Source organism: Blennius ocellaris (assembly GCF_963422515.1).
Source record: "Blennius ocellaris genome assembly, contig: SCAFFOLD_98, whole genome shotgun sequence".
Classification (NCBI taxonomy): Eukaryota; Metazoa; Chordata; class Actinopteri; order Blenniiformes; family Blenniidae; genus Blennius; species Blennius ocellaris.
This window is the reverse complement of record NW_027662220.1, coordinates 92,260-117,467: the sequence shown is the minus strand read 5'-3', so window position 1 is coordinate 117,467 and position 25,208 is coordinate 92,260. Positions and strand designations below refer to the sequence as shown.

At 45.0% G+C, this 25,208-nt stretch overlaps 1 protein-coding gene across 1 annotated transcript; it reads right to left on the bottom strand.

The window, feature by feature from the left end:
* Positions 1–1,985: 1,985 nt before the first annotated feature.
* Positions 1,986–24,588, bottom strand: fbxo28 (F-box protein 28; the record flags this gene model as incomplete). The annotated part of the gene is made up of 5 exons (XM_080521502.1): positions 1,986–2,587; positions 2,973–3,168; positions 13,100–13,238; positions 16,792–16,901; positions 24,400–24,588. The coding sequence occupies 5 exons, from the start codon at positions 24,586–24,588 to the stop codon at positions 2,100–2,102; spliced, it is 1,122 nt and encodes a 373-aa protein (XP_080377628.1). The 3' UTR covers positions 1,986–2,099.
* Between the last annotated feature and the right edge of the window lie 620 nt (positions 24,589–25,208).

Here is a 25,208-nt window from a genome sequence, read left to right as displayed (position 1 = left end):
CTCTTTATACCTACTTGCCCTACCCAACCCAGGATCTTTATCCCTACCAGCCCTACCTGACCCAGGCTCTAAATCCCTACCTACCCTACCTGGCCAAGGCTCTTTATCCCTACCTACCATACCTGAACCTGGCTCTTTATCCCTACCTACCATACCTGAACCTGGCTCTTTATACCTACCTACCCTACCTAAACCAGAGTCTCCCCTCCCCTCCCCTCTATCCTCTCACCCCAACCGGTCAGCAGAATTCCTCCACCTCTGACTCTGGTTTCTGCAAAGGTTTCTTCCTGTTGGGAGTTTTTCTTTCCACAGTATAACTTTGGTTCCCTCTTTAAAAAGCAGCTGGAAATGACAGTTGCATTTGGTGCTATAAAGTGGAATTAAATCATGTGGATTATCATGACGCTGTTCTCATCATGTGACGGAGGAACATCATGAAGCTGTTCTCATCATGTGACGGAGGAACATCATGAAGCTGTTATCATGTGACGGAGGAACATCATGAAGCTGTTATCATGTGACGGAGGAACATCATGAAGCTGTTCTCATCATGTGACGGAGGAACATCATGAAGCTGTCATGTGATGTCAGTGAAGGAAACTGTCATTTTATTGGAACCTTCAGAACAAACAAGTCGTCTTAATGAAGCGCCGAGGCAGAAGGAACAAATAAAGACCAACTGCAGCAACGTGAAAACCCACGTCAACGAGACCCGGGGAGTTTTGGAATTGTAGAAATCGATAACGCCTCATTGATTTTGTTGAGGTGACACACCGAGACAGCAGCTATTCAGCTCACTGCTAATGCTAACAGCTAATCAGGCTGCAGCAGTTCACTAACTAACCTACTGCAGTGTCATCTCAACATGTAAAAGGTGTGTAGCTTCACAGGGACTGGACACATCAACGGTCTGCTACGTCAGTTTGCTCGTTCTGCCATCGCCACGGAGAAGAAGTCGTTGCGACAAACCTCTGCTGCCTGATGCCTCGCCCCCATTCAAGTGTTCTGCTGCACCAGGGAGGACCGCTGCAGGGAACCAGTAATTCCCTGAACGTTCAGTAAACTCAGGTGAGCGTTCAGGAACAAAGACAAACATTCAGGGAACCACGGAGAACGTTCAGAGAACCACTGCTTGAAATCAAACTTAAATATCAATGAATGTTGTGACTTCAGTAGTAACATCTGTCTGCGACGAAGCGACAGTCAACAACCATGATCACATGTGAACCTGTCAGCGGGGCCACGTCCTGGTGTACTGTCCAACACTCTGATCCAGTTCAGGGGGGGGGGGGGGCTTCCAATGGGCTTACCAGGGGAGGTTGGAGGGAGTAAGGAGAGGTCGGGGGGTGTTGAGGGAGGTCTGAAGAGGTAAGGGGCGGTCGGAGGAGGTAAGGGGAGGTCGGGGGAGGTTGAAGTAGTTAAGGAGAGATTGGGTGAGGTTGAGGGAGGCTAGAGGAAGTAAGGGGAGGTTGGAGGAGATAAGGGGAGGTCAGAGAGTTTAGAAGAGGTCGAAATAGGTAGGGGGATGTTGGGGAGGGAGGAGGTGGTTGGAGGTCGGCGGTGGTTGGAGGTCGGGGGAGGTGGTTGAGGTCGGGGGAGGGGGGAGGTGGTTGGAGGTCGGGGGAGGGGGAGGTGGTTGAGGTCGGGGGAGGTGGTTGAGGTCGGGGGAGGTGGTTGGAGGTCGGGGGAGGGGGTTGGAGGTCGGGGGAGGTCGGGGGAGGGGGTTGGAGGGCGGGGGAGGGGGAGGTGGTTGAGGTCGGGGGAGGGGGTTGAGGTCAGGGGAGGTGGTTGAGGTCGGGGGAGGGCGTTGAGGTCAGGGGAGGGGGTTGGAGGTCGGGGGAGGGGGTTGGAGGTCGGGGGAGGGGGTTGAGGTCGGGGGAGGGGGTTGGAGGTCGGGGGAGAGGGTTGGAGGTCGGGGGAGGGGGTTGGAGGTCGGGGGAGGGGGTTGAGGTCGGGGGAGGGGGTTGGAGGTCGGGGGAGGGGGTTGAGGTCGGGGGAGGGGGTTGGAGGTCGGGGGAGGGGGTTGAGGTCGGGGGAGGGGGTTGGAGGTTGGTGAACGTTGGAAACAAAGGAACAAATTGAAGTTAGACAACAGGAAGTCACTTCTTGCTGCGCAGCCGTTTGGATTGCCGCGGAACATCGGCGCTCTTTCTGGTGCGTTTGAGTGACGAGGCGTCCTCTGGCTCCGCCTCCGGCTCGCCCGCTGAATCCGCTCCGGTGCCGCCGCTGCTCAGCGCCGTGGCGGTGGCGGCGGGGGGAGACACGGCGGAGCCACCAGACGTGGAGGGCACGGCGGCGGCGGCGGCGCTGCTGTCCATCAGTTCGCGGAGCTTGTGCTCCAGCTCGGCCAGCCGGGCGTTCTGCTCGCCGATCACCTGCGTCTGCTCCAGGAGCTTCTGCTCCTGGTCTTGCAGCTGCTTCTGCTGCTCCAGCTGCTTCACCCGCACCTCCTGGATCTCCCGCCGCACCACCGCCATGGACGCCCCGTTCACCTTCACCTGCTGCTGCACCTTCGTCAGCTCCGACCGTGACGGTGTGTTCTTGGCCAGCAGGGACATGGTGGTCAAGGAGGTGGAGGGCCCGGCCACTGGGGGGGGGGTCAGAGGTCAGCACATTACACTATCAGGAAGTAAATAAAGCACAAACTACAAATACATAAAACACAAACCAACTATAAATAAAACACAAACAAATCGCAAATAAAACACAAACTATGAATAAATAAAAAATAACTACAAATAAAACAAAGAAACTATAAACAAAACAAACTAAGTATAAATAAAACAAACTAGAAATGACAAACAACATGAGATAAATAAACAAGCTCTCAATAAAACATAAATACAGACGCAGATTAGCAATGAGCTACAGAGTTTAGTGTGTGTGTGTGTGTGTGTGTGTGTGTGTGTGTGTGTGTGTGTGTGTGTGTGTGTGTGTGTGTGTGTGTGTGTGTGTGTGTGTGTGTGTGTCACCTGGGGCGGAGCCGATGAGGCGTCCTGACAGCTCGGCCCCCGGCAGCTTCTTCTTCAGGATGGGGACTATTTTCTCGTCGAAGTACTCCATGGCCATGGAGGAGATGTCCCGCAGCTCCTGCAGTACCTCGTGCGCCCTCTGGGGGGCTCGGGTGGAGTTGACGTAGCGCAGCACGCGGTAGATTTCATCGATCACCTGATGACACAACAGCACGAGGTCATGAGCTCAGGAAACACCGACGCCCCCTGGTGGACCCCGGTGGAACTGCAGCTGGCGTCCCACATGGAAATTACAACTCCACTTGTCACAGGACCCCCCAACCTCCACCCCCCCACCCTGGTCCCATGATGTCACGGAGACGGTCTGGGGTTGTAGGTCAAGAGGCGGGGCCATGATATTGTTTTCAGCTAATGTGCATCTAACCTGTCCACACGTCAGAGCTGAGGGTTAGCAGGGAAACCTGCAGAACCAGACTCAGACTGCAGTACAGGACGTTGCTCTTTTCAGGATACATATCTGCAGTTTGCAAGCAGGTCAGCCGAGAGCTGCTAGTACAAATGCAAACATGACCCTAGTACTAGCAAGGTACCAAGGAAGTTTATCTTAGTACTCTCAGGTGGCTTTTCAACCGGAAAGAACCAGGTTCTAGGTCAGAGCCAGAGCCCGAGCCAGGGCAGACTTGGCACCAGTTCCGTCTTTCCACCGCCATGCCTCGACCGAACAGGAGCGAAACTGGTGCTACGCTGGCTCCACATCATCGCTGGGCCACAGCGGAGTTACCTTACCTACGAGGAGGAAGAGACGCTGAGCCGGCTTTCTGAAATCTACAGTGAACACGGAGCCCCGGAGTGGTTATAGAAAACATAATAATATGAATCTGTGGGAACGAGATAAGAAGTCGTTCCCTGAAGTTAATAATACGAGGAAGGAGATCATTTGATCCATGATAATAGAGCCGCGGCTCTAAAGATGCTGCAGAGCTCCTGCTGTCACACTAAGCTGGTAGGATCGACACTTCGGCGCTTCGTTTAGAGGGGTGAATAGCCCTTCCCCTCACCCCTCCACCTCTGCGCAATAGTGAAATGGGACACCCCTCAGACTCTCTGAACGCGCATTTCAAAGGGGTAGGGGCAAGATTAAGGGCTAAGGGGGAGAATTTGGACGCAGGCTTCATGTGAAAGACAACTTTAATCGGTGTGTATAGGTTGCCATGGAAACAGCTGTAGAGCTGCATTCTATCATTCTACACCTCCATTCCTCCTGATGTTGAAGCTTTTGATTCAGACAACGTCCAGAAATATAGTGAAAGGAGAAGAAATTCACCACGTCATGCCCAAATGTTGGAAAATAAACCCTGAGCTCATTCATGTGTTATTATTATAATAATTATTATTTTCTCTCTCCAAACCACTGTTACAGTCTGTCTCCTGGTTCCTGGACCAAACCACTGTTACAGTCTGTCTCCTGGTTCCTGGACCAAACCACTGTTACAGTCTGTCTCCTGGTTCCTGGTCCAAACCACTGTTACAGTCCGTCTCCTGGTTCCTGGACCAAACCACTGTTACAGTCTGTCTCCTGGTTCCTGGACCAAACCACTGTTATAGTCCGTCTCCTGGTTCCTGGTCCAAACCACTGTTACAGTCCGTCTCCTGGTTCCTGGTCCAAACCACTGTTACAGTCTGTCTCCTGGTTCCTGGTCCAAACCACTGTTACAGTCCGTCTCCTGGTTCCTGGACCAAACCACTGTTACAGTCCGTCTCCTGGTTCCTGGACCAAACCACTGTTACAGTCTGTCTCCTGGTTCCTGGACCAAACCACTGTTACAGTCTGTCTCCTGGTTCCTGGACCAAACCACTGTTACAGTCTGTCTCCTGGTTCCTGGTCCAAACCACTGTTACAGTCTGTCTCCTGGTTCCTGGTCCAAACCACTGTTACAGTCCGTCTCCTGGTTCCTGGTCCAAACCACTGTTACAGTCCGTCTCCTGGTTCCTGGTCCAAACCACTGTTACAGTCCGTCTCCTGGTTCCTGGACCAAACCACTGTTACAGTCCGTCTCCTGGTTCCTGGTCCAAACCACTGTTACAGTCCGTCTCCTGGTTCCTGGTCCAAACCACTGTTACAGTCCGTCTCCTGGTTCCTGGTCCAAACCACTGTTACAGTCCGTCTCCTGGTTCCTGGTCCAAACCACTGTTACAGTCCGTCTCCTGGTTCCTGGTCCAAACCACTGTTACAGTCTGTCTCCTGGTTCCTGGACCAAACCACTGTTACAGTCTGTCTCCTGGTTCCTGGACCAAACCACTGTTACAGTCTGTCTCCTGGTTCCTGGTCCAAACCACTGTTACAGTCTGTCTCCTGGTTCCTGGTCCAAACCACTGTTACAGTCCGTCTCCTGGTTCCTGGTCCAAACCACTGTTACAGTCCGTCTCCTGGTTCCTGGTCCAAACCACTGTTACAGTCCGTCTCCTGGTTCCTGGACCAAACCACTGTTACAGTCCGTCTCCTGGTTCCTGGTCCAAACCACTGTTACAGTCCGTCTCCTGGTTCCTGGTCCAAACCACTGTTACAGTCCGTCTCCTGGTTCCTGGTCCAAACCACTGTTACAGTCCGTCTCCTGGTTCCTGGTCCAAACCACTGTTACAGTCCGTCTCCTGGTTCCTGGTCCAAACCACTGTTACAGTCCGTCTCCTGGTTCCTGGTCCAAACCACTGTTACAGTCCGTCTCCTGGTTCCTGGACCAAACCACTGTTACAGTCTGTCTCCTGGTTCCTGGACCAAACCACTGTTACAGTCCGTCTCCTGGTTCCTGGACCAAACCACTGTTACAGTCCGTCTCCTGGTTCCTGGTCCAAATCACCGTTACAGTCCGTCTCCTGGTTCCTGGACCAAACCACTGTTACAGTCTGTCTCCTGGTTCCTGGTCCAAACCACTGTTACAGTCCGTCTCCTGGTTCCTGGACCAAACCACTGTTACAGTCCGTCTCCTGGTTCCTGGACCAAACCACTGTAACAGTCCGTCTCCTGGTTCCTGGTCCAAACCACTGTTACAGCCCGTCTCCTGGTTCCTGGTCCAAACCACTGTTATAGTCCGTCTCCTGGTTCTTCTATGAGCACTGTCAGCACTAAATTGGTGAGATCAGTAACGTGTCATGTTTTGGAGTGACGTAATGACGTGGCTCTCACTTTGCTCCGTTAACGGTGGAAAAAGAACCAGTTCTTTGGTGGTGCTCATTTGAGAACCGGCCCTGAACTAGAACCTGGTTCTATTTGGAAAAGCCCTATCAAAGCACCTTAGACTAGGACTGGGCGATATGGCCTCAAATCAATATCAGGATCTATTGATCAGTTCACCTTAATAATGATAAATGGATGATAACGACTCCACTGCACACAAACTGTTTGTCCACCAGATGTAGCAGTTATATTGATAGTACGACTTCCTGGACCTGTTTATTACCACTTTAAAGGACTGTGAAACTACACTGTCTGAAAATACATGAAGAAAATACAAATGAAGTACTTTTACTTGTTAAGATGTATTGAAGAGATGATGAGTACACATTACTTGAAATGAGAAGGACTGAGAGCAAATTCTCCCGTGACTTCGTCTGTATTCAGGGTTCCTACATGTTTCTCTAAGTTAAATTTAAGACTTTTTTAAGACTGCTTGGAAGAAAATGTAATGTCCATCTCAAAGCATGTTCACGGTCATTGGAGCTTTTGGTGTCTGGCTTTGGTCCACAGGCCTCATGTTTGACAGAAAAAAACTCACAGCAGCTCCGTGCTGGAGAGGCTGTCACTCATTAAAGTCCCAGTGAAATGTAACACACTACTTTATTTAAAGTCCTAGTAAAATGTAACACTACTTCATTTAAAGTCCTAGTGAAATGTAACACTACTTTATTTAAAGTCCTAGTAAAATGTAACACTACTTCATTTAAAGTCCTAGTGAAATGTAACACTACTTTATTTAAAGTCCTAGTGAAATGTAACACTACTTTATTTAAAGTCCCAGTGAAATGTAACACACTACTTCATTTAAAGTCCTAGTGAAATGTAACACTACTTCATTTAAAGTCCCAGTGAAATGTAACACTACTTTATTTAAAGTCCTAGTGAAATGTAACACACTACTTTATTTAAAGTCCTAGTGAAATGTAACACTACTTTATTTAAAGTCCTAGTGAAATGTAACACACTACTTTATTTAAAGTCCTAGTGAAATGTAACACACTACTTTATTTAAAGTCCCAGTGAAATGTAACACACTACTTTATTTATAGTCCCAGTGAAATGTAACACACTACTTTATTTAAAGTCCCAGTGAAATGTAACACACTACTTTATTTAAAGTCCTAGTGAAATGTAACACACTACTTTATTTAAAGTCCTAGTGAAATGTAAAAGTACTTCATTTAAAGTCCTAGTGAAATGTAACACACTACTTTATTTAAAGTCCTAGTGAAATGTAACACACTACTTTATTTATAGTCCCAGTGAAATGTAACACACTACTTTATTTAAAGTCCTGGTGAAATGTAACACTACTTCATTTAAAGTCCTAGTGAAATGTAACACACTACTTTATTTAAAGTCCTAGTGAAATGTAACACACTACTTTATTTAAAGTCCTAGTGAAATGTAAAAGTACTTCATTTAAAGTCCTAGTGAAATGTAACACACTACTTTATTTAAAGTCCTAGTGAAATGTAACACACTACTTTATTTAAAGTCCTAGTGAAATGTAACACACTACTTTATTTAAAGTCCTAGTGAAATGTAACACACTACTTCATTTAAAGTCCTAGTGAAATGTAACACTACTTTATTTAAAGTTCTAGTGAAATGTAACACACTACTTCATTTAAAGTCCTAGTGAAATGTAACACTACTTTATTTAAAGTCCTAGTGAAATGTAACACACTACTTTATTTAAAGTCCTAGTGAAATGTAACACACTACTTTATTTAAAGTCCTAGTGAAATGTAACACACTACTTCATTTAAAGTCCTAGTGAAATGTAACACTACTTTATTTAAAGTCCTAGTGAAATGTAACACACTACTTTATTTAAAGTCCTAGTGAAATGTAACACACTACTTTATTTAAAGTCCTAGTGAAATGTAACACACTACTTCATTTAAAGTCCTAGTGAAATGTAACACTACTTTATTTAAAGTTCTAGTGAAATGTAACACACTACTTCATTTAAAGTCCCAGTGAAATGTAACACTACTTTATTTAAAGTCCTAGTGAAATGTAACACACTACTTTATTTAAAGTCCTAGTGAAATGTAACACACTACTTTATTTAAAGTCCAAGTGAAATGTAACACACTACTTCATTTAAAGTCCTAGTAAAATGTAACACTACTTTATTTAAAGTCCTAGTGAAATGTAACACACTACTTCATTTAAAGTCCTAGTGAAATGTAACACTACTTTATTTAAAGTTCTAGTGAAATGTAACACACTACTTTATTTAAAGTCCTAGTGAAATGTAACACACTACTTCATTTAAAGTCCCAGTGAAATGTAACACTACTTTATTTAAAGTCCTAGTGAAATGTAACACACTACTTTATTTAAAGTCCTAGTGAAATGTAACACACTACTTTATTTAAAGTCCTAGTGAAATGTAACACACTACTTCATTTATAGTCCCAGTGAAATGTAACACACTACTTTATTTAAAGTCCTAGTGAAATGTAACACTACTTCATTTAAAGTCCCAGTGAAATGTAACACACTACTTTGTAAAAAACGATAGTTGGGGTACTACTTGTAAGGTTCCTCCGACTCTGCCCCACCACTGTTGTCGCATAACAAAGTTACTTGAATTTTGAATCTCCATCCGAGGAAGTCGGGGGAATCCTTCTTCGTGGGCCATTGTGGGCGGAGCCTATGTGTGACATCACGAGTTGTGAAGATCTCGATCTGTTGTGTTTATATTGGCTTGTTTTACAGTGTTTTGAAGTTATAGTCTGCGTTTTATGAGCCTTGACGAAAGATTGAGCCTGGAAGAGACCAGAGAGGAGGAAAGGAGGAGAGAAACACAATATTCAATGTGGCAGGATAAAGGACAGGCTGGAGCTGAAGGTAAACTTGTCTTTTATTTCGCAACTGGCAAAAACTGAAAACCGAACAGCACAACACATCCAAAATGCATACAGTCTGTCCTCCCTCTCAGCACAGACAGTCTGTCCTCCCTCTCAGCACAGACAGTCTGTCCTCCCTCTCAGCACAGACAGTCTGTCCTCCCTCTCAGCACAGACAGTCTGTCCTCCCTCTCAGCACAGACAGTCTGTCCTCCCTCTCAGCACAGACAGTCTGTCCTCCCTCTCAGCACAGACAGGCTGCACCTCTGGAACAGGAGCTGCTTGAGAGCAGCTCACTTCTCAAGCAGGTGGACTGCTGGTCTCAGGCTGCGACAATCAAGTAACACCTGGACTCGTCTCCGGTGATTCCACAGTCTTCTAGCTCTTGGACGTGTTGGATCCAGGAAGCCGGTCGTTCTGCCAAAAGTCAGGAGCCTCAAAGCCTCAAAGGTGAAAACTGCTGAGGCGAGGAGACGAGGACGAATGGAGGACGAAGCGTCTTCTGCTTCCTCAAACATGTTCCAGACGGGGTCACCGATGGCAGAACCACCTTCTGTGTCTTCTTCATCAATCACTGGGTTTGAAATGATGATGATGATGAAATCTGGTTCAATTCAGCCTCTTCGTGGTCAAAACTCTGATCCTCCATAATGTAAACACAACTTGGGCGTGTGCACAACTCGTGATGTCACTCTATTATTGTCAGAAGCTCCGCCCAGCAGAGGAAATAGCGCCGTTTAGCGGCTATTTTCTCTCAGATCGTCGTGTGTTAACATTTTACCTTCAGCCAGTTAGCAGGAAAATGTTCTAGAAGAGACACCAGAGAGTTTTGGAGGTGGAACCTTCATTTCACTGGGACTTTAAGGTACGTTAACACTTAAAACCTCGGTGCTGGAATAATTGAGGGGTTCTTACTGAGTCTCTCGTCTAGAGTCTACTGGACATTAGTTGGAGGTTTTCAGGAAGGTGGACACTGGTTTTTTCGGCCGTCTTTTTCGAAGGTTGGTCGTCCAAATGACGCCTGGACGGCGCGCTGCATTAAACTGCAGTGAAATGGAGCTGCTGCTACTGAAACTTGTTTTCAGTACGAAGAGCTGGTGGGTTCCAGACCCAGTCTGGGACTTTGTGAAGGTGGAGACTTGCAGTGGTGGTGGATTGGCTTCAATTAAGACCTTTTTAAGACATTTTAAGGTACTAAATGCAGATGTGTAAATTCAATACTTTTAAGGCTTTAAGACCCCGGGAACCCTGGTATTGCACCTGAAAACATGGATTTCTCCACAGTGAGATGAAAAAAGACCTTGTAACCTAGTTCTCCTGACAGAAGTTCCATGTTGTGTGTGTAAAGTGACTTAGCGTCCAGCGCTACACGGCGCTCTGCCACTGATGAAGCACTGATTCCTGCAGCTCGCGTCACTCTGCCCTCTGAATCTAAATACGGAGGATTTGCTTCCATGGCTTCTAAAAGTCGTTCACTTCAGCCACCGCTACAACTTCTGAACCTCCTCTCTCCATTTTTGTTACAGACTGGAGGGGTGGAGTCACGTCTCACACGCAGTACAGCTTCTTAAAGGGACAGGCGACCTACACACTCAAAACCAACCTTTCTTTTTTCTTGTTAAACACCGAACATACCGACATGGGCAAAATGACCTCAGTCATTTTCCTACATTTTGGTATGGGTATATTTTGGGTTCATTGCTGTTGGGGCCACTCAACCTCATGGAAGGGGGGAGGGGGGACCACGTTTTGAGAACAAAGGACCACATGCCTACAACTGGAAAAGTTCGCCATCGGTCATGTGATCCCCCCCGGGACCCCCCCTTCAAGGTGCAGTATTGGAGACCAACGGCAAGAGGGAGCCAGGGAGCTCCCTCGCCAGCCGAGAGTCCCGGGCGGGCCCTCCCGCGGGATTGGTCCATATGCCTCGGAGCGCAACGGAAACCCGACACCAAAACAACCGGTATAAAATACCCCCGCGGGGGTGATTTCTTTCTCTCCAATGTTGAAACCTGCGTAAAGACGGACGCATCCGTTTCGCACGGAGACGAAGTGCCAGGTGTGCCCGCTGACCGGCCCGGAGTTCCACACCCGGCCGGACGAGCCGAGAACCACCGTGGAATGACTTTTGTTTTTCCTTTTTCCTTTTTTCTTCTTCACCGGAGTCCGAGTGTGCAGCTGGCAGCGCACCGTCCTCCCGCCTGCAGACCTGAAGCCGCTTCTTCTCCCCCCTCCTCAAAAGAAGCGCTTGATCCTCCTCGGATCATCCTGTGGACTTTTCCTGTCCACAGACCAGTTGAGCTTGTTTACCTGAGACGCCAGAGAAAACAAGCTCCAGCCGGGAAATCAACGGATTTTCCCCGCCGCCGCAGCACGTTCACCCTCGTCAAACTGAGTAAGGCTTAGAGTCTGGGCAGGCAATGAGAATAACGTGACTGTAATATTGCTGTGTGTTTATTATTGTGTTGAAGTCAGGGACGCCGATCCCTGTTTCCAACCAGTCTGTGTCTGCGCGTTGGATTTACATCAGCGCGAACCTCCGCGCTGTGCATCACTCTCTCACTCTCTCACTCACTCACTCACTCACTCAACCTGCACTAACCATTTCTAGACTTTTGTGCAGGCCGAGACAGTGTGCAGTGTCTCCCTCCCTCCTTTTTTTTCTCTCCTCTCCTCTCCACTAACCGGTGCGCGTAAAGCAGCCAGAGCTGTTCCCCATGCGCTCTGTGACCGTGTGTAGTTCACTGTCCCTGGGAAAACTCGGCCACGAGCCCCCAGGCGCGCTCCAAGCAGGCTCACGAGCCGTGCACGAGCACAGTGACGTCACGCTGTCCAGAAAGAGTGCGCCAAGCGCCTCTGGTGGCCGCGTGGGTGATTGCAATCTCTTGAAAGACCGCCACTCGGTGGACAAGTCGAGTCATTGCATTCTCCCTCCGTGCGCCGCCGCGCCCCTAGTGATCGTTCCGGTTACTACCTCGAACCAGACGCCTGCCACCATCTAGTGTCCGTTCGAGGTCATTACACCCACACACACTGACCCTCCAACGCCTGCCGCCACCTGGTGGACGTCCGTGGTCATTACATCCCCACTCAGGCTTACACACACACACACACACACACACACACACACACACACACACACACACACACACACACACACACACACACACACACACACACACACACACACACACACACACACACACACACACACACACACACACACACACACACACACACACACACACACACACACACACACACTCTTTCTTTGTACATAGTGTTTGCTGTTTAATAGATTAGATCTTCATGTTTGATTATTACTTGATTGTGTTTTAATAAATAATTTCCAAATAATTTTTGAATAAATACTTTTTGTTAAACGCATTTTAACTGAATTGATCGATTCTTGGTTATCATTGTGTATTTATTGTTGACAATTCACTGGTTTGTAACAGTCTGTGCTCGAATCTCACACCTTCCTTGTTATTTAACATTGTTATATTTACACAGAAATATTAACTTTACTTAAATAACCCTTTTTGACAAACGAGACTGAAATTTGGTATTAGCTATTTCCAGCTTAGCTGGTGGTGCCCCGATTTAATTATTATTTGATAAATAACCAATTTATGCAAATTAATAATTTTTCATTAATAAATTATTTTTGATAATTTATTAACTTTTGAATAATTACTCAATTACTCTAGGAGTTGCTGATGAGTAACTAACCGTTTACTTCATTAGTAATTCCAATTTTTCCTAAATTACTTTCAGTAATCTATTACTTTCAGTAATCCATTACTTACAGTAATTATTAATGCTAATTACCAACCATAAATCCCAACATTGCCCAGGCCTACCTCGCACACAGACCTCCATAGCTCACTGGCTCTTTGGTCAGTGGAGTGGACCGCCCACAACTAACAGGACGGGTCTCCACCTCACCTCCACCCTCTGGGCAGACGACCTCATGACGTGGTTGGTGTGTGTGAGTAGTGAAACGCTGTGGACAGAGCGGCGGAGCTCACCTTTCCTGGGATGAAGCAGCACAGGTTGGAGTCCACGTACTTCATGAAGGTCATGTTGAGCAGCGACAGGCGAGTTTCCACCGCTGCCAGGATGTCAGCGTGACGAGCCAGAGAGTGATTCCTCCGCTCTGACTCCCGCCTGCACACACACACACACACACACACACACACACACACACACACACACACACACACACACACACACACACACACACACACACACACACACACACACACACACACACACACACACACACACACACACACACACACACACACACACACACACACACACACACACACAGTTTTGTTCTGCAGTGGCAAGATGTAGTAACAGTATCAGGAAGCTGTAGTACTGTGGTATCAGGAAGGTGTAGTACTGTGGTATCAATAAGCTGTAGTACTGTGGTATCAGGAAGGTGTAGTACTGTGGTATCAATAAGCTATAGTACTGTGGTATCAGGAAGGTGTAGTACTGTGGTATCAGGAAGCTGTAGTACTGTGGTATCAGGAAGCTGTAGTACTGTGGTATCAGGAAGCTGTAGTACTGTGGTATCAGGAAGCTGTAGTACTGTGGTATCAATAAGCTGTAGTACTGTGGTAGCAGGAAGCTGTAGTACTGCAGTAGCAGGAAGCTGTAGTACTGTGGTATCATTAAGCTATAGTACTGTGGTATCAGAAAGCTGTAGTACTGCAGTACTGTAGTAGCAGGAAGCTATAGTACTGTGGTATCAGGAAGCTGTAGTACTGCAGTACTGCAGTAGCAGGAAGCTATAGTACTGTGGTATCAGGAAGCTGTAGTACTGCAGTAGCAGGAAGCTGTAGTACTGTAGTAGCAGGAAGCTATAGTACTGTGGTATCAGGAAGCTGTAGTACTGCAGTAGCAGGAAGCTATAGTACTGTGGTATCAGGAAGCTGTAGTACTGCAGTATCAGGAAGCTATAGTACTGTGGTATCAGGAAGCTGTAGTACTGCAGTATCAGGAAGCTGTAGTACTGCAGTATCAGGAAGCTATAGGACTGTAGTAGCAGGAAGCTGTAGTACTGTAGTAGCAGGAAGCTGTAGTACTGTGGTATCAGGAAGCTATAGGACTGTAGTAGCAGGAAGCTGTAGTACTGTAGTAGCAGGAAGCTATAGTACTGTGGTATCATGAAGCTGTAGTACTGCAGTACTGCAGTAGCAGGAAGCTATAGTACTGTGGGATCAGGAAGCTGTAGTACTGTAGTACTGTAGTAGCAGGAAGCTATAGTACTGTGGGATCAGGAAGCTGTAGTACTGTAGTAGCAGGAAGCTGTAGTACTGTAGTAGCAGGAAGCTGTAGTACTGCAGTAGCAGGAAGCTATAGTACTGTGGGATCAGGAAGCTGTAGTACTGTAGTACTGCAGTAGCAGGAAGCTATAGTACTGTGGGATCAGGAAGCTGTAGTACTGCAGTAGCAGGAAGCTATAGTACTGTGGGATCAGGAAGCTGTAGTACTGTAGTACTGCAGTAGCAGGAAGCTATAGTACTGTGGGATCAGGAAGCTGTAGTACTGCAGTAGCAGGAAGCTATAGCACTGTGGTATCAGGAAGCTGTAGTACTGCAGTAGCAGGAAGCTATAGCACTGTGGTATCAGGAAGCTGTAGTACTGCAGTAGCAGGAAGCTGTGGTACTGTGGGATCAGGAAGCTGTAGTACTACAGTACTGTAGTACAGGGGATGGACACCCCAGTAGCAGAGCATCCAGCCGGCTGAACGGTGGCTGTTCTGCTCAAGTTGGTTTCTCTCATAAAGGCTCAAAGGAGACTGTCACCACCAATGATACTTGGTCTGTTGCAGTATGTTTTTACGTTAAACTTTGTGTTATTCCTGCATTCTTTAGGATTCTAAGTTATTAGGATTGTGCTGTCACTTGAAGGTTCGTTAGCCAGTGACTGCTGGGTCATGTGACCAGACCCAGAAAGCATTGAGGAGCCTGCCAGTGAAGGAGGTTAGGTTCTATCTGCATACGTCTCGACTAAAGTAGCATCGTGAGTATTTCCATGTGTACTTAAAGTTTAACTACTCTTGCTACTCATTTTGGAAAGAAATGGTCAATTGTGAAGTTTATTTTGAGTTAGTGAAGAAAGTGATTCTCGTGCTCCTCAGTTCATTGAAGTTTGTCAAACAACGAGAGGTGAAAACCTGATGATACTACACAGTACAATTAATAACAATGTCATTTATTATCATGCATAAAAACCATAAGCAGTAAAATATCACCACTTATTCATATTCCTTCACAAAGACTTCAATTGTGAATGTTTGGACATTCTACTATTAGCCCTTCCAGTCCTCACCAAGAACAATGTAATGAAAAAATGTTTTGTTTTTGTTTCCTTGGGACACTAATAAAAACAATACTCTTGTTGAACAGAGCCCACAGTTTGGGAAATACTGACTTCTACCAGATGGTTGACATGTTCCTGCATGTGTGTTTTTAGAAAACTGCATACATTTATTATCTTTAACTGGAATACATACGTTTTCTATACATATATAACTCTTCCCATGAACAGGACTATGTATAAAACTGAAAATTAAAACATATTTTCAACGTGTATCCAAATACAGTGACAAAAAGAAAAGGTGGTGCTGGTCGTGGGCTGCTAGCTCCAGAGAAGCCAGATGTTGCTCGTGGTCCTCGACAGTTTCCCAACCCGGTCAAACTTCGCCTCTGTGGCTCTGAAAGCTTGAAACTCCGCGGCTAGCGAGGTGCGGTGGTCGCCAAGTAGCTTGGAGACGGAGACAGCATGCACACCGGGAGGGGAGTCTTCCTTTTTTGAAGCTTTACCACCCGGAGAGCTCATTTTAGCTTAAGTGTAGTTTAACTTGGAGTTAATAACAACGGCTGTGCCGAAGGTTGTGGCTTGATAAGGAATTAAGAGTGTTTAAAGTGTGAAATATATCGGAGCTGCTTTCAACCTACTGCTGCGCCATTCAGTCAACTAGGAAGTCCCCTTTAAGTCTTTAGTTTATTATTTCAAGTTACACAGTTGTGTTGAGTCACTATTTTTTCGTTATTTATAGCACTGTATTAAACCCCAGAGGGGAACTGAAGCAGCGAGCGGCGCTCAGGGGAGCTGGGACGGAGCCTTGCTCACTGCCAAAGGGCAGAGCACAGGTCATTTAGCTTTCCCTATGTTTTAGTTCAACCTTTCCCTTAATCGTCAATAAACCTGTGGACAACTATGCTCAGAGTCTTGATGTTGGGAAATTGTTTATCTGACTATGGAGTTATATACTGCACATACAGCAGCACTACTTTGTTTAACCTTCCCAGCAAGAAATTCAAATTGAGCATCAAGACTTGCAGTGTGAATGAAGCCTTGGATTGAAGTGTCTACTCAGGTGTAACGGTATGATCAGTCAGCGAGATATATGGTGCCATGTTAACTTATGACCAGGTGTAACGGTATGATCAATCAGCGAGATACATGGTGTCATGTTAACTTATGACCAGGTGTAACGGTATGATCAGTCAGCGAGATACATGGTGTCATGTTAACTTATGACCAGGTGTAACGGCATGATCAGTCAGCGAGATATATGGTGTCATGTGACTGAGTGTAACGGTGTGATTTGAGTGAAAGAGTTATGTGACGTGTATGAATGAATGACTGGGTGAGTGAGTGAATGGTCCCTGTGGAGGACAGGCCTCTGTGCCACACTGACCGGGGCAGCTGGGCCTTCACCTGCCGCTGACACAGGCTGTGGTAGCGCTCCACCTTGAGGAAGCCCTGGTTTAGCACCCGCTGGCAGATCATGTCCATGCGCTTGCACACCTGAAGAGAAGAAGGTGCTGTGGTCAGTGAACACCTGAAACGTGACAGGATGAATGTTGGTGGTGGAGCGGGACTCTCTCTGGAGTCTTTGAGCCCCAGAGGCGGTGCAGGCCTTCATTTCTCCTGAGAAACAGCAGACGCCAGAAAGGACTTCCTGGAAGAACCCCGAGTTCAGATCAGCATCAATCACCAATGTGCTTCACCTGCCCTGTCAAACAGTCATTCTTAATCCTAATGCATGGACTTCATTTTGAATGAGGAACAGACTGAAGAATGAAAGACAGGAATATAATTGCACTTGATGTGTTTACTAAATAGGGAAGCCTCTTGAATTCACATGAAACAATACAAATCTACTTTTCCCCTCCAAATGAACACAGGGTCCGTACAGCCCTGCCCTGCAGTTCACAGGGGATTCAAACGTGTTCCTCCGCTTATAGAGAACCTCATTACTTCAACACTGGAATGTGGCCATTTGTGGGTCTTTGTAATATCTAGATTTACAATTTGTTCATAAGACTGTATTTCCAATACTTTGTGTTTGCAGGAAATGTAAGTTATTTTATACTTTTAAATGTATTCAGTCCTTCTCATTTCAAGTCATGTGTACTCATCAGCTCTTCAATACATCTTAACAAGTAAAAGTACTTCATTTGTATTTTCTTCATGTATTTTCAGACAGTGTAGTTTCACAGTCCTTTAAAGTGGTAATAAACAGGTCCAGGGAGTCGTACTATCAATATAACTGCTACATCTGGTGGACAAACAGTTTGTGTGCAGTGGAGTCGTTATCATCCATTTATCATTATTAAGGTGAACTGATCAATAGATCCTGATATTGATTTGAGGCCATATCGCCCAGCTCTATACCGTACTATACCTTACTGTATTGCACCATTCTGTACTTACTTTACCACATTGTAGTATTTAATAGTCCACAATGCAGTATTTAACAGTCCACAATGTAGTATTTAATAGTCCACAATGTAGTATTTAACAGTCCACAGTGCAGTATTTAATAGTCCACAATGTAGTATTTAATAGTCCACAATGTAGTATTTAATAGTCCACAATGTAGTATTTAATAGTCCACAATGTAGTATTTAACAGTCCACAATGTAGTATTTAACAGTCCACAATGTAGTATTTAATAGTCCACAATGTAGTATTTAATAGTCCACAATGTAGTATTTAACAGTCCACAATGTAGTATTTAATAGTCCACAATGCAGTATTTAATAGTCCACAATGTAGTATTTAATAGTCCACAATGTAGTATTTAATAGTCCACAATGCAGTATTTAATAGTCCACAATGTAGTATTTAATAGTCCACAATGTAGTATTTAATAGTCCACAATGTAGTATTTAATAGTCCACAATGTAGTATTTAATAGTCCACAATGTAGTATTTAATAGTCCACAATGTAGTATTTAATAGTCCACAATGTAGTATTTAATAGTCCACAATGCAGTATTTAATAGTCCACAATGTAGTATTTAATAGTCCACAATGTAGTATTTAATAGTCCACAATGTGGTATTTAATAGTCCACAATGTAGTATTTAATAGTCCACAATGTAGTATTTAATAGTCCACAATGTAGTATTTAATAGTCCACAATGTAGTATTTAATAGTCCACAATGTAGTATTTAATAGTCCACAATGTAGTATTTAATAGTCCACAATGTAGTATTTAATAGTCCACAATGCAGTATTTAATAGTCCACAATGTAGTATTTAATAGTCCACAATGTGGTATTTAATAGTCCACAATGTAGTATTTAATAGTCCACAATGTGGTATTTAATAGTCCACAATGTAGTATTTAATAGTCCACAATGTAGTATTTAATAGTCCACAATGTAGTATTTAATAGTCCACAATGTAGTATTTAATAGTCCACAATGTAGTATTTAATAGTCCACAATGTAGTATTTAATAGTCCACAATGTAGTATTTAATAGTCCACAATGCAGTATTTAATAGTCCACAATGTAGTATTTAATAGTCCACAATGTGGTATTTAATAGTCCACAGTGCATTAGAATGCTGATTCTTTAAGATCTTTTCTTTCTCTTTCTATCATCTTGTCTGTTTAAGAAACGTTTAGACTTCTTAAAGTTCTCCTCACCACTTTTAGTGGTTTTCCACCCGAGGAACACTCTTGGGGCTAAAGATGCTTCCTTATCTTAGTAAGGAGGAATTCTCAGAAAACTCTTACATTTGAAGGAATTCTATCTTGAGCGTGACGTCACTCAGAGCTCCTCTTGGCTTTAGGCTGCTTCGTGACGACGGCCAGTGGAGAAGAGCAGCTCCTCCAGGCTCCAGCAGGACATTCCCACCTCCTACTTAATGTTGCAAAACTCTGGGAATCTTCAAAGTTGGAAACTTTCCATGGGAATTAAGGGGAATTTATGGGACTAAAATAGAAATGTAGAAAAGTGAAGGTGGCCCTCAACAGGGGTCCGTGCATGTTTTGGTCATTGGATTTTCCGTTCAGAGAAGGATATTAAAAAACATCAAATGAGTCATTATTTGATTTGGAAAAATCTAAACTGAAATTCAAAGCATTTTTCTTTATCAGGGTCAAGAAGGGACAAACAAAGCTTTAAAAACGGGTTGATTTTCTAATCAAATCGTTGGAGAACAGAAACAAAACACAGACGTTTTTTCATGTTGTGCGACAGGAAGTTGCTGTTTCAAAACAAGAGCACGTATGAGGACGGTGTGTTACTGACGAGATAAATAGTCTTGATGAACTCTGAGCTGGACGTGGCAAAAGCTTTAACCGAGGTAAGAACCTGACATGTCTCCCTTTTGCTGTGTGCTTTGAATAGAGGGAGGAATCAGCACCTTCAACTGACATTCATGTTCCCTTCTCATGATTATGAATATTAGTACAACTGTCAGCAGCCCAGGACAGGACAACATGGTACAATACATGATTATGAATATTAGTCCAACTCCTGTCAGCAGCCCAGGACAGGACAAGTGTGGTACAATACATGATTATGAATATTAGTACAACTGTCAGCAGCCCAGGACAGGACAAGTGTGGTACAACACACTTCACCTCCACCTGTGTGACTGATGGGAATAAATGCTGGTTTCTGTACGTGCTTTCAGTCTCCTCGATAAAAGCGCTGAGTTCACAGCTTATTAATGGTGAGTTTTTAAAAAACATATTTAAGTTACTTTACAGGCCATGTACTTCCTCTGATCCCCTGGAATCAATTACAACCAATGTGTTTGTAGGTAATATGACTTATGAGTTCAAATGTAGTGTTGTGTTAAAATATGTGCTCATGTGTCATGTCGGCCTCAACCCAGCAACCTGAGCTTGATTGAAGACTCATTTAGGACTTTCACTCTATTACTGAAAGTACGTTTCTTCTAAAGTCGTTGTTTTCAGGTTCCACGTGCATCGTCAGCTCAGTGACACTTCATTTAGAGACGCTTATTTCATTTGGAGTGTTTACAAAATTCCCCAGCTTAACTTCCCATGGAGAGTTTCTGGAAATTTACTGGACATTTTCACCCCTTTGCCACTCGAGTCCTCCTCCACGCTAAACTGCCTGAAAATAGTCCCAGTGGTTGGAGCTGCGTTGAGCTGGAAACATTGTGTTGGAGCTGCGTTACTAAAGAATTTCTCCAGGGATTAATGAAGTGATTGTGAGGTTTTACAGATAGAACTAGTTTATTATGAGATGATGACGTCACTCAGACCCCCACATTGTCCACATGGAACTAAAATACTTTGTACCGCTTCCTTTCCTCACCTTCTACTGACCTCAAGTGGTCTGTAGAGAGAAAACATGCAAACATTCCTACATTTACTACTTTACTGTAGAGAAGTTCATTACAGCCTCATATAAAATCAACAATAACAATAATCACTGTAGTGTCACCATCATCACTGTAGTCTCAACAACATCACTGTAGTGTCACCAACACTATCATCACTGTAGTGTCACCAACACCATCATCACTGTAGTGTCACCATCATCACTGTAGTGTCAACAACATCACTGTAGTGTCACCATCATCACTATAGTGTCACCATCATCACTGTAGTGTCACCAACATCACTGTAGTGTCACCATCATCACTGTAGTGTCACCAACATCACTGTAGTGTCACCAACACCATCATCACTGTAGTGTCACCATCATCACTGTAGTGTCACCAACACCATCATCACTGTAGTGTCAACAACATCACTGTAGTGTCAACAACACTATCATCACTGTAGTGTCACCAACACCATCATCACTGTAGTGTCAACAACATCACTGTAGTGTCAACAACACTATCATCACTGTAGTGTCACCAACATCACTGTAGTGTCACCAACATCACTGTAGTGTCACCAACACCATCATCACTGTAGTGTCAACAACATCACTGTAGTGTCAACAACACCAACATCACTGTAGTGTCACCATCATCACTGTAGTGTCACCAACATCACTGTAGTGTCACCAACACCATCATCACTGTAGTGTCACCAACATCACTGTAGTGTCACCATCATCACTGTAGTGTCACCAACATCACTGTAGTGTCACCAACACCATCATCACTGTAGTGTCACCATCATCACTGTAGTGTCACCAACACCATCATCACTGTAGTGTCAACAACATCACTGTAGTGTCAACAACACTATCATCACTGTAGTGTCACCAACACCATCATCACTGTAGTGTCAACAACATCACTGTAGTGTCAACAACACTATCATCACTGTAGTGTCACCAACATCACTGTAGTGTCACCAACATCACTGTAGTGTCACCAACACCATCATCACTGTAGTGTCAACAACATCACTGTAGTGTCAACAACACCATCATCACTGTAGTGTCACCAACATCACTGTAGTGTCACCATCATCACTGTAGTGTCACCATCATCACTATAGTGTCACCAACACCATCATCACTGTAGTGTCACCAACACCATCATTACTGTAGTGTCACCATCATCACTGTAGTGTCACCATCATCATTGTAGTGTCACCAACACCATCATCACTGTAGTGTCAACAACATCACTGTAGTGTCACCAACACTATCATCACTGTAGTGTCACCAACACCATCATCACTGTAGTGTCACCATCATCACTGTAGTGTCACCAACACCATCATCACTGTAGTGTCACCATCATCACTGTAGTGTCACCAACACCATCATCACTGTAGTGTCAACAACATCCCTATAGTGTCACCATCATCACTGTAGTGTCAACAATATCACTGTAGTGTCACCATCATCACTGTAGTGTCACCAACACCATCATCACTGTAGTGTCAACAACATCACTATAGTGTCACCATCATCACTGTAGTGTCACCAACATCACTGTAGTGTCACCATCATCACTGTAGTGTCACCAACACCATCATCACTGTAGTGTGACCAACATCACTGTAGTGTCACCATCATCACTGTAGTGTCACCAACACCATCATCACTGTAGTGTCACCATCATCACTGTAGTGTCACCAACACCATCATCACTGTAGTGTCACCAACATCACTGTAGTGTCAACAACATCACTGTAGTGTCACCATCACCACTGTAGTGTCACCATCATCACTGTAGTGTCACCAACACCATCATCACTGTAGTGTCACCATCATCACTGTAGTGTCACCAACACCAACATCACTGTAGTGTCACCATCATCACTGTAGTGTCACCATCATCACTGTAGTGTCACCAACACCATCATCACTGTAGTGTCAACAACATCACTGTAGTGTCACCAACACCATCATTACTGTAGTGTCAACAACATCACTGTAGTGTCACCAACACCATCATTACTGTAGTGTCACCAACACCATCATCACTGTAGTGTCACCAACACTATCATCACTGTAGTGTCACCAACACCATCATTACTGTAGTGTCACCATCATCACTGTAGTGTCACCAACACCATCATCACTGTAGTGTCACCAACACCATCATCACTGTAGTGTCACCATCATTACTGTAGTGTCACCAACACCATCATCACTGTAGTGTCACCAACACCATCATCACTGTAGTGTCACCATCATTACTGTAGTGTCACCAACACCATCATTACTGTAGTGTCACCAACACTATCATCACTGTAGTGTCACCAACACCATCATTACTGTAGTGTCACCATCATCACTGTAGTGTCACCAACACCATCATCACTGTAGTGTCACCAACACCATCATCACTGTAGTGTCACCATCATTACTGTAGTGTCACCAACACCATCATCACTGTAGTGTCACCATCATCACTGTAGTGTCACCAACACCATCATCACTGTAGTGTCAACAACATCCCTATAGTGTCACCATCATCACTGTAGTGTCACCATCATCACTGTAGTGTCACCATCATCACTGTAGTGTCACCAACACCATCATCACTGTAGTGTCAACAACATCCCTATAGTGTCACCATCATCACTGTAGTGTCACCATCATCACTGTAGTGTCACCATCATCACTGTAGTGTCACCAACACCATCATCACTGTAGTGTCAACAACATCACTGTAGTGTCAACAACACTATCATCACTGTAGTGTCACCAACACCATCATCACTGTAGTGTCAACAACATCACTGTAGTGTCAACAACACTATCATCACTGTAGTGTCACCAACACCATCATCACTGTAGTGTCAACAACATCACTATAGTGTCACCATCATCACTGTAGTGTCACCAACATCACTGTAGTGTCACCATCATCACTGTAGTGTCACCAACATCACTGTAGTGTCACCATCATCACTGTAGTGTCAACAACACCATCATCACTGTAGTGTCAACATCACTATAGTGTCACCAACATCACTGTAGTGTCAAAATCATCACTGTAGTGTCACCAACACCATCATCACTGTAGTGTCACCATCATCACTGTAGTGTCACCATCATCACTGTAGTGTCACCAACACCATCATCACTGTAGTGTCACCAACATCACTGTAGTGTCACCAACATCACTGTAGTGTCAACAACATCACTGTAGTGTCACCAACACCATCATCACTGTAGTGTCAACAACATCACTGTAGTGTCAACAACATCACTGTAGTGTCACCATCATCACTGTAGTGTCACCATCATCACTGTAGTGTCACCAACACCATCATCACTGTAGTGTCACCATCATCACTGTAGTGTCACCATCATCACTGTAGTGTCAACAACATCACTGTAGTGTCACCATCATCACTGTAGTGTCACCAACATCACTGTAGTGTCAACATCACTGTAGTGTCAACAACATCACTATTGTGTCATTAAATCACTGGTAGTGCACCTCCCGGGTGTGATCACTAACTAAACACCGCCCGGGTGTGATCACTAACTAAACACCGCCCGGGTGTGATCACTAACCAACCGGAGGGTATGTCTGTTTCCTCTCTATTCGGTTCAGTTCCGGTGCCGTACCATTAGCATTAGCGTTAGCTGCTAACCTCCTTACCGAGCGCAGCAGGCTGATTTCGTCGTACGACAGGAAGTTGAGGATCGTCTCGATGGCCACGATGGGCAGACCGAGCAGCGGGTTGTTCTGGTGCGGCTGCTCCGACAGCGGGGTGGCATGGCGCAGGCACACCGAGTCTGAGTCCAGCGACCCCACTCCTCCGTCAGACCGCTCCACCACGGCCGCCATGTTGCTTCTGAGGAGGAGGCGGAAATGACGTGGTGACATAGCACGGGCCATCTTTTAAAGTTGGAGGCGAGCTACCCACGCATTGAATAACACCTTTCAAACATTTCAAGATGCTTGAAATACATCGAAACCTTTTTTTTTTTTTTTTTTTTTTTTTAGCATTTATTGAACTTCTTTTTTTTAAAATTGTATTTATAACAGTGGGGTATGATGTCCAGATATAGACAAAACAGTGATCAACATCCTTATACACATTTTTAATCAAGATACTTTTGTGCAGTAAGAGAGAAAAGGGACACTGCAAATTGTTACATACACATGCATACAAATATACATTAAACATTTTGAAATAGACAGTGAGTGACAAAGAGAGTGACTCCATCATGGAGGAGAGTGACTCCATCATGGAGGAGAGTGACTCCATCATGGAAGAGAGTGACTCCGTCATAGAGGAGAGTGACTCCATCATGGAGGAGAGTGACTCCATCATGGAGGTCAGAGGAGAGTGACTCCATCATGGAAGAGAGTGACTCCGTCATAGAGGAGAGTGACTCCATCATAGAGGAGAGTGACTCCATCATGGAGGTCAGAGGAGAGTGACTCCATCATGGAGGAGAGTG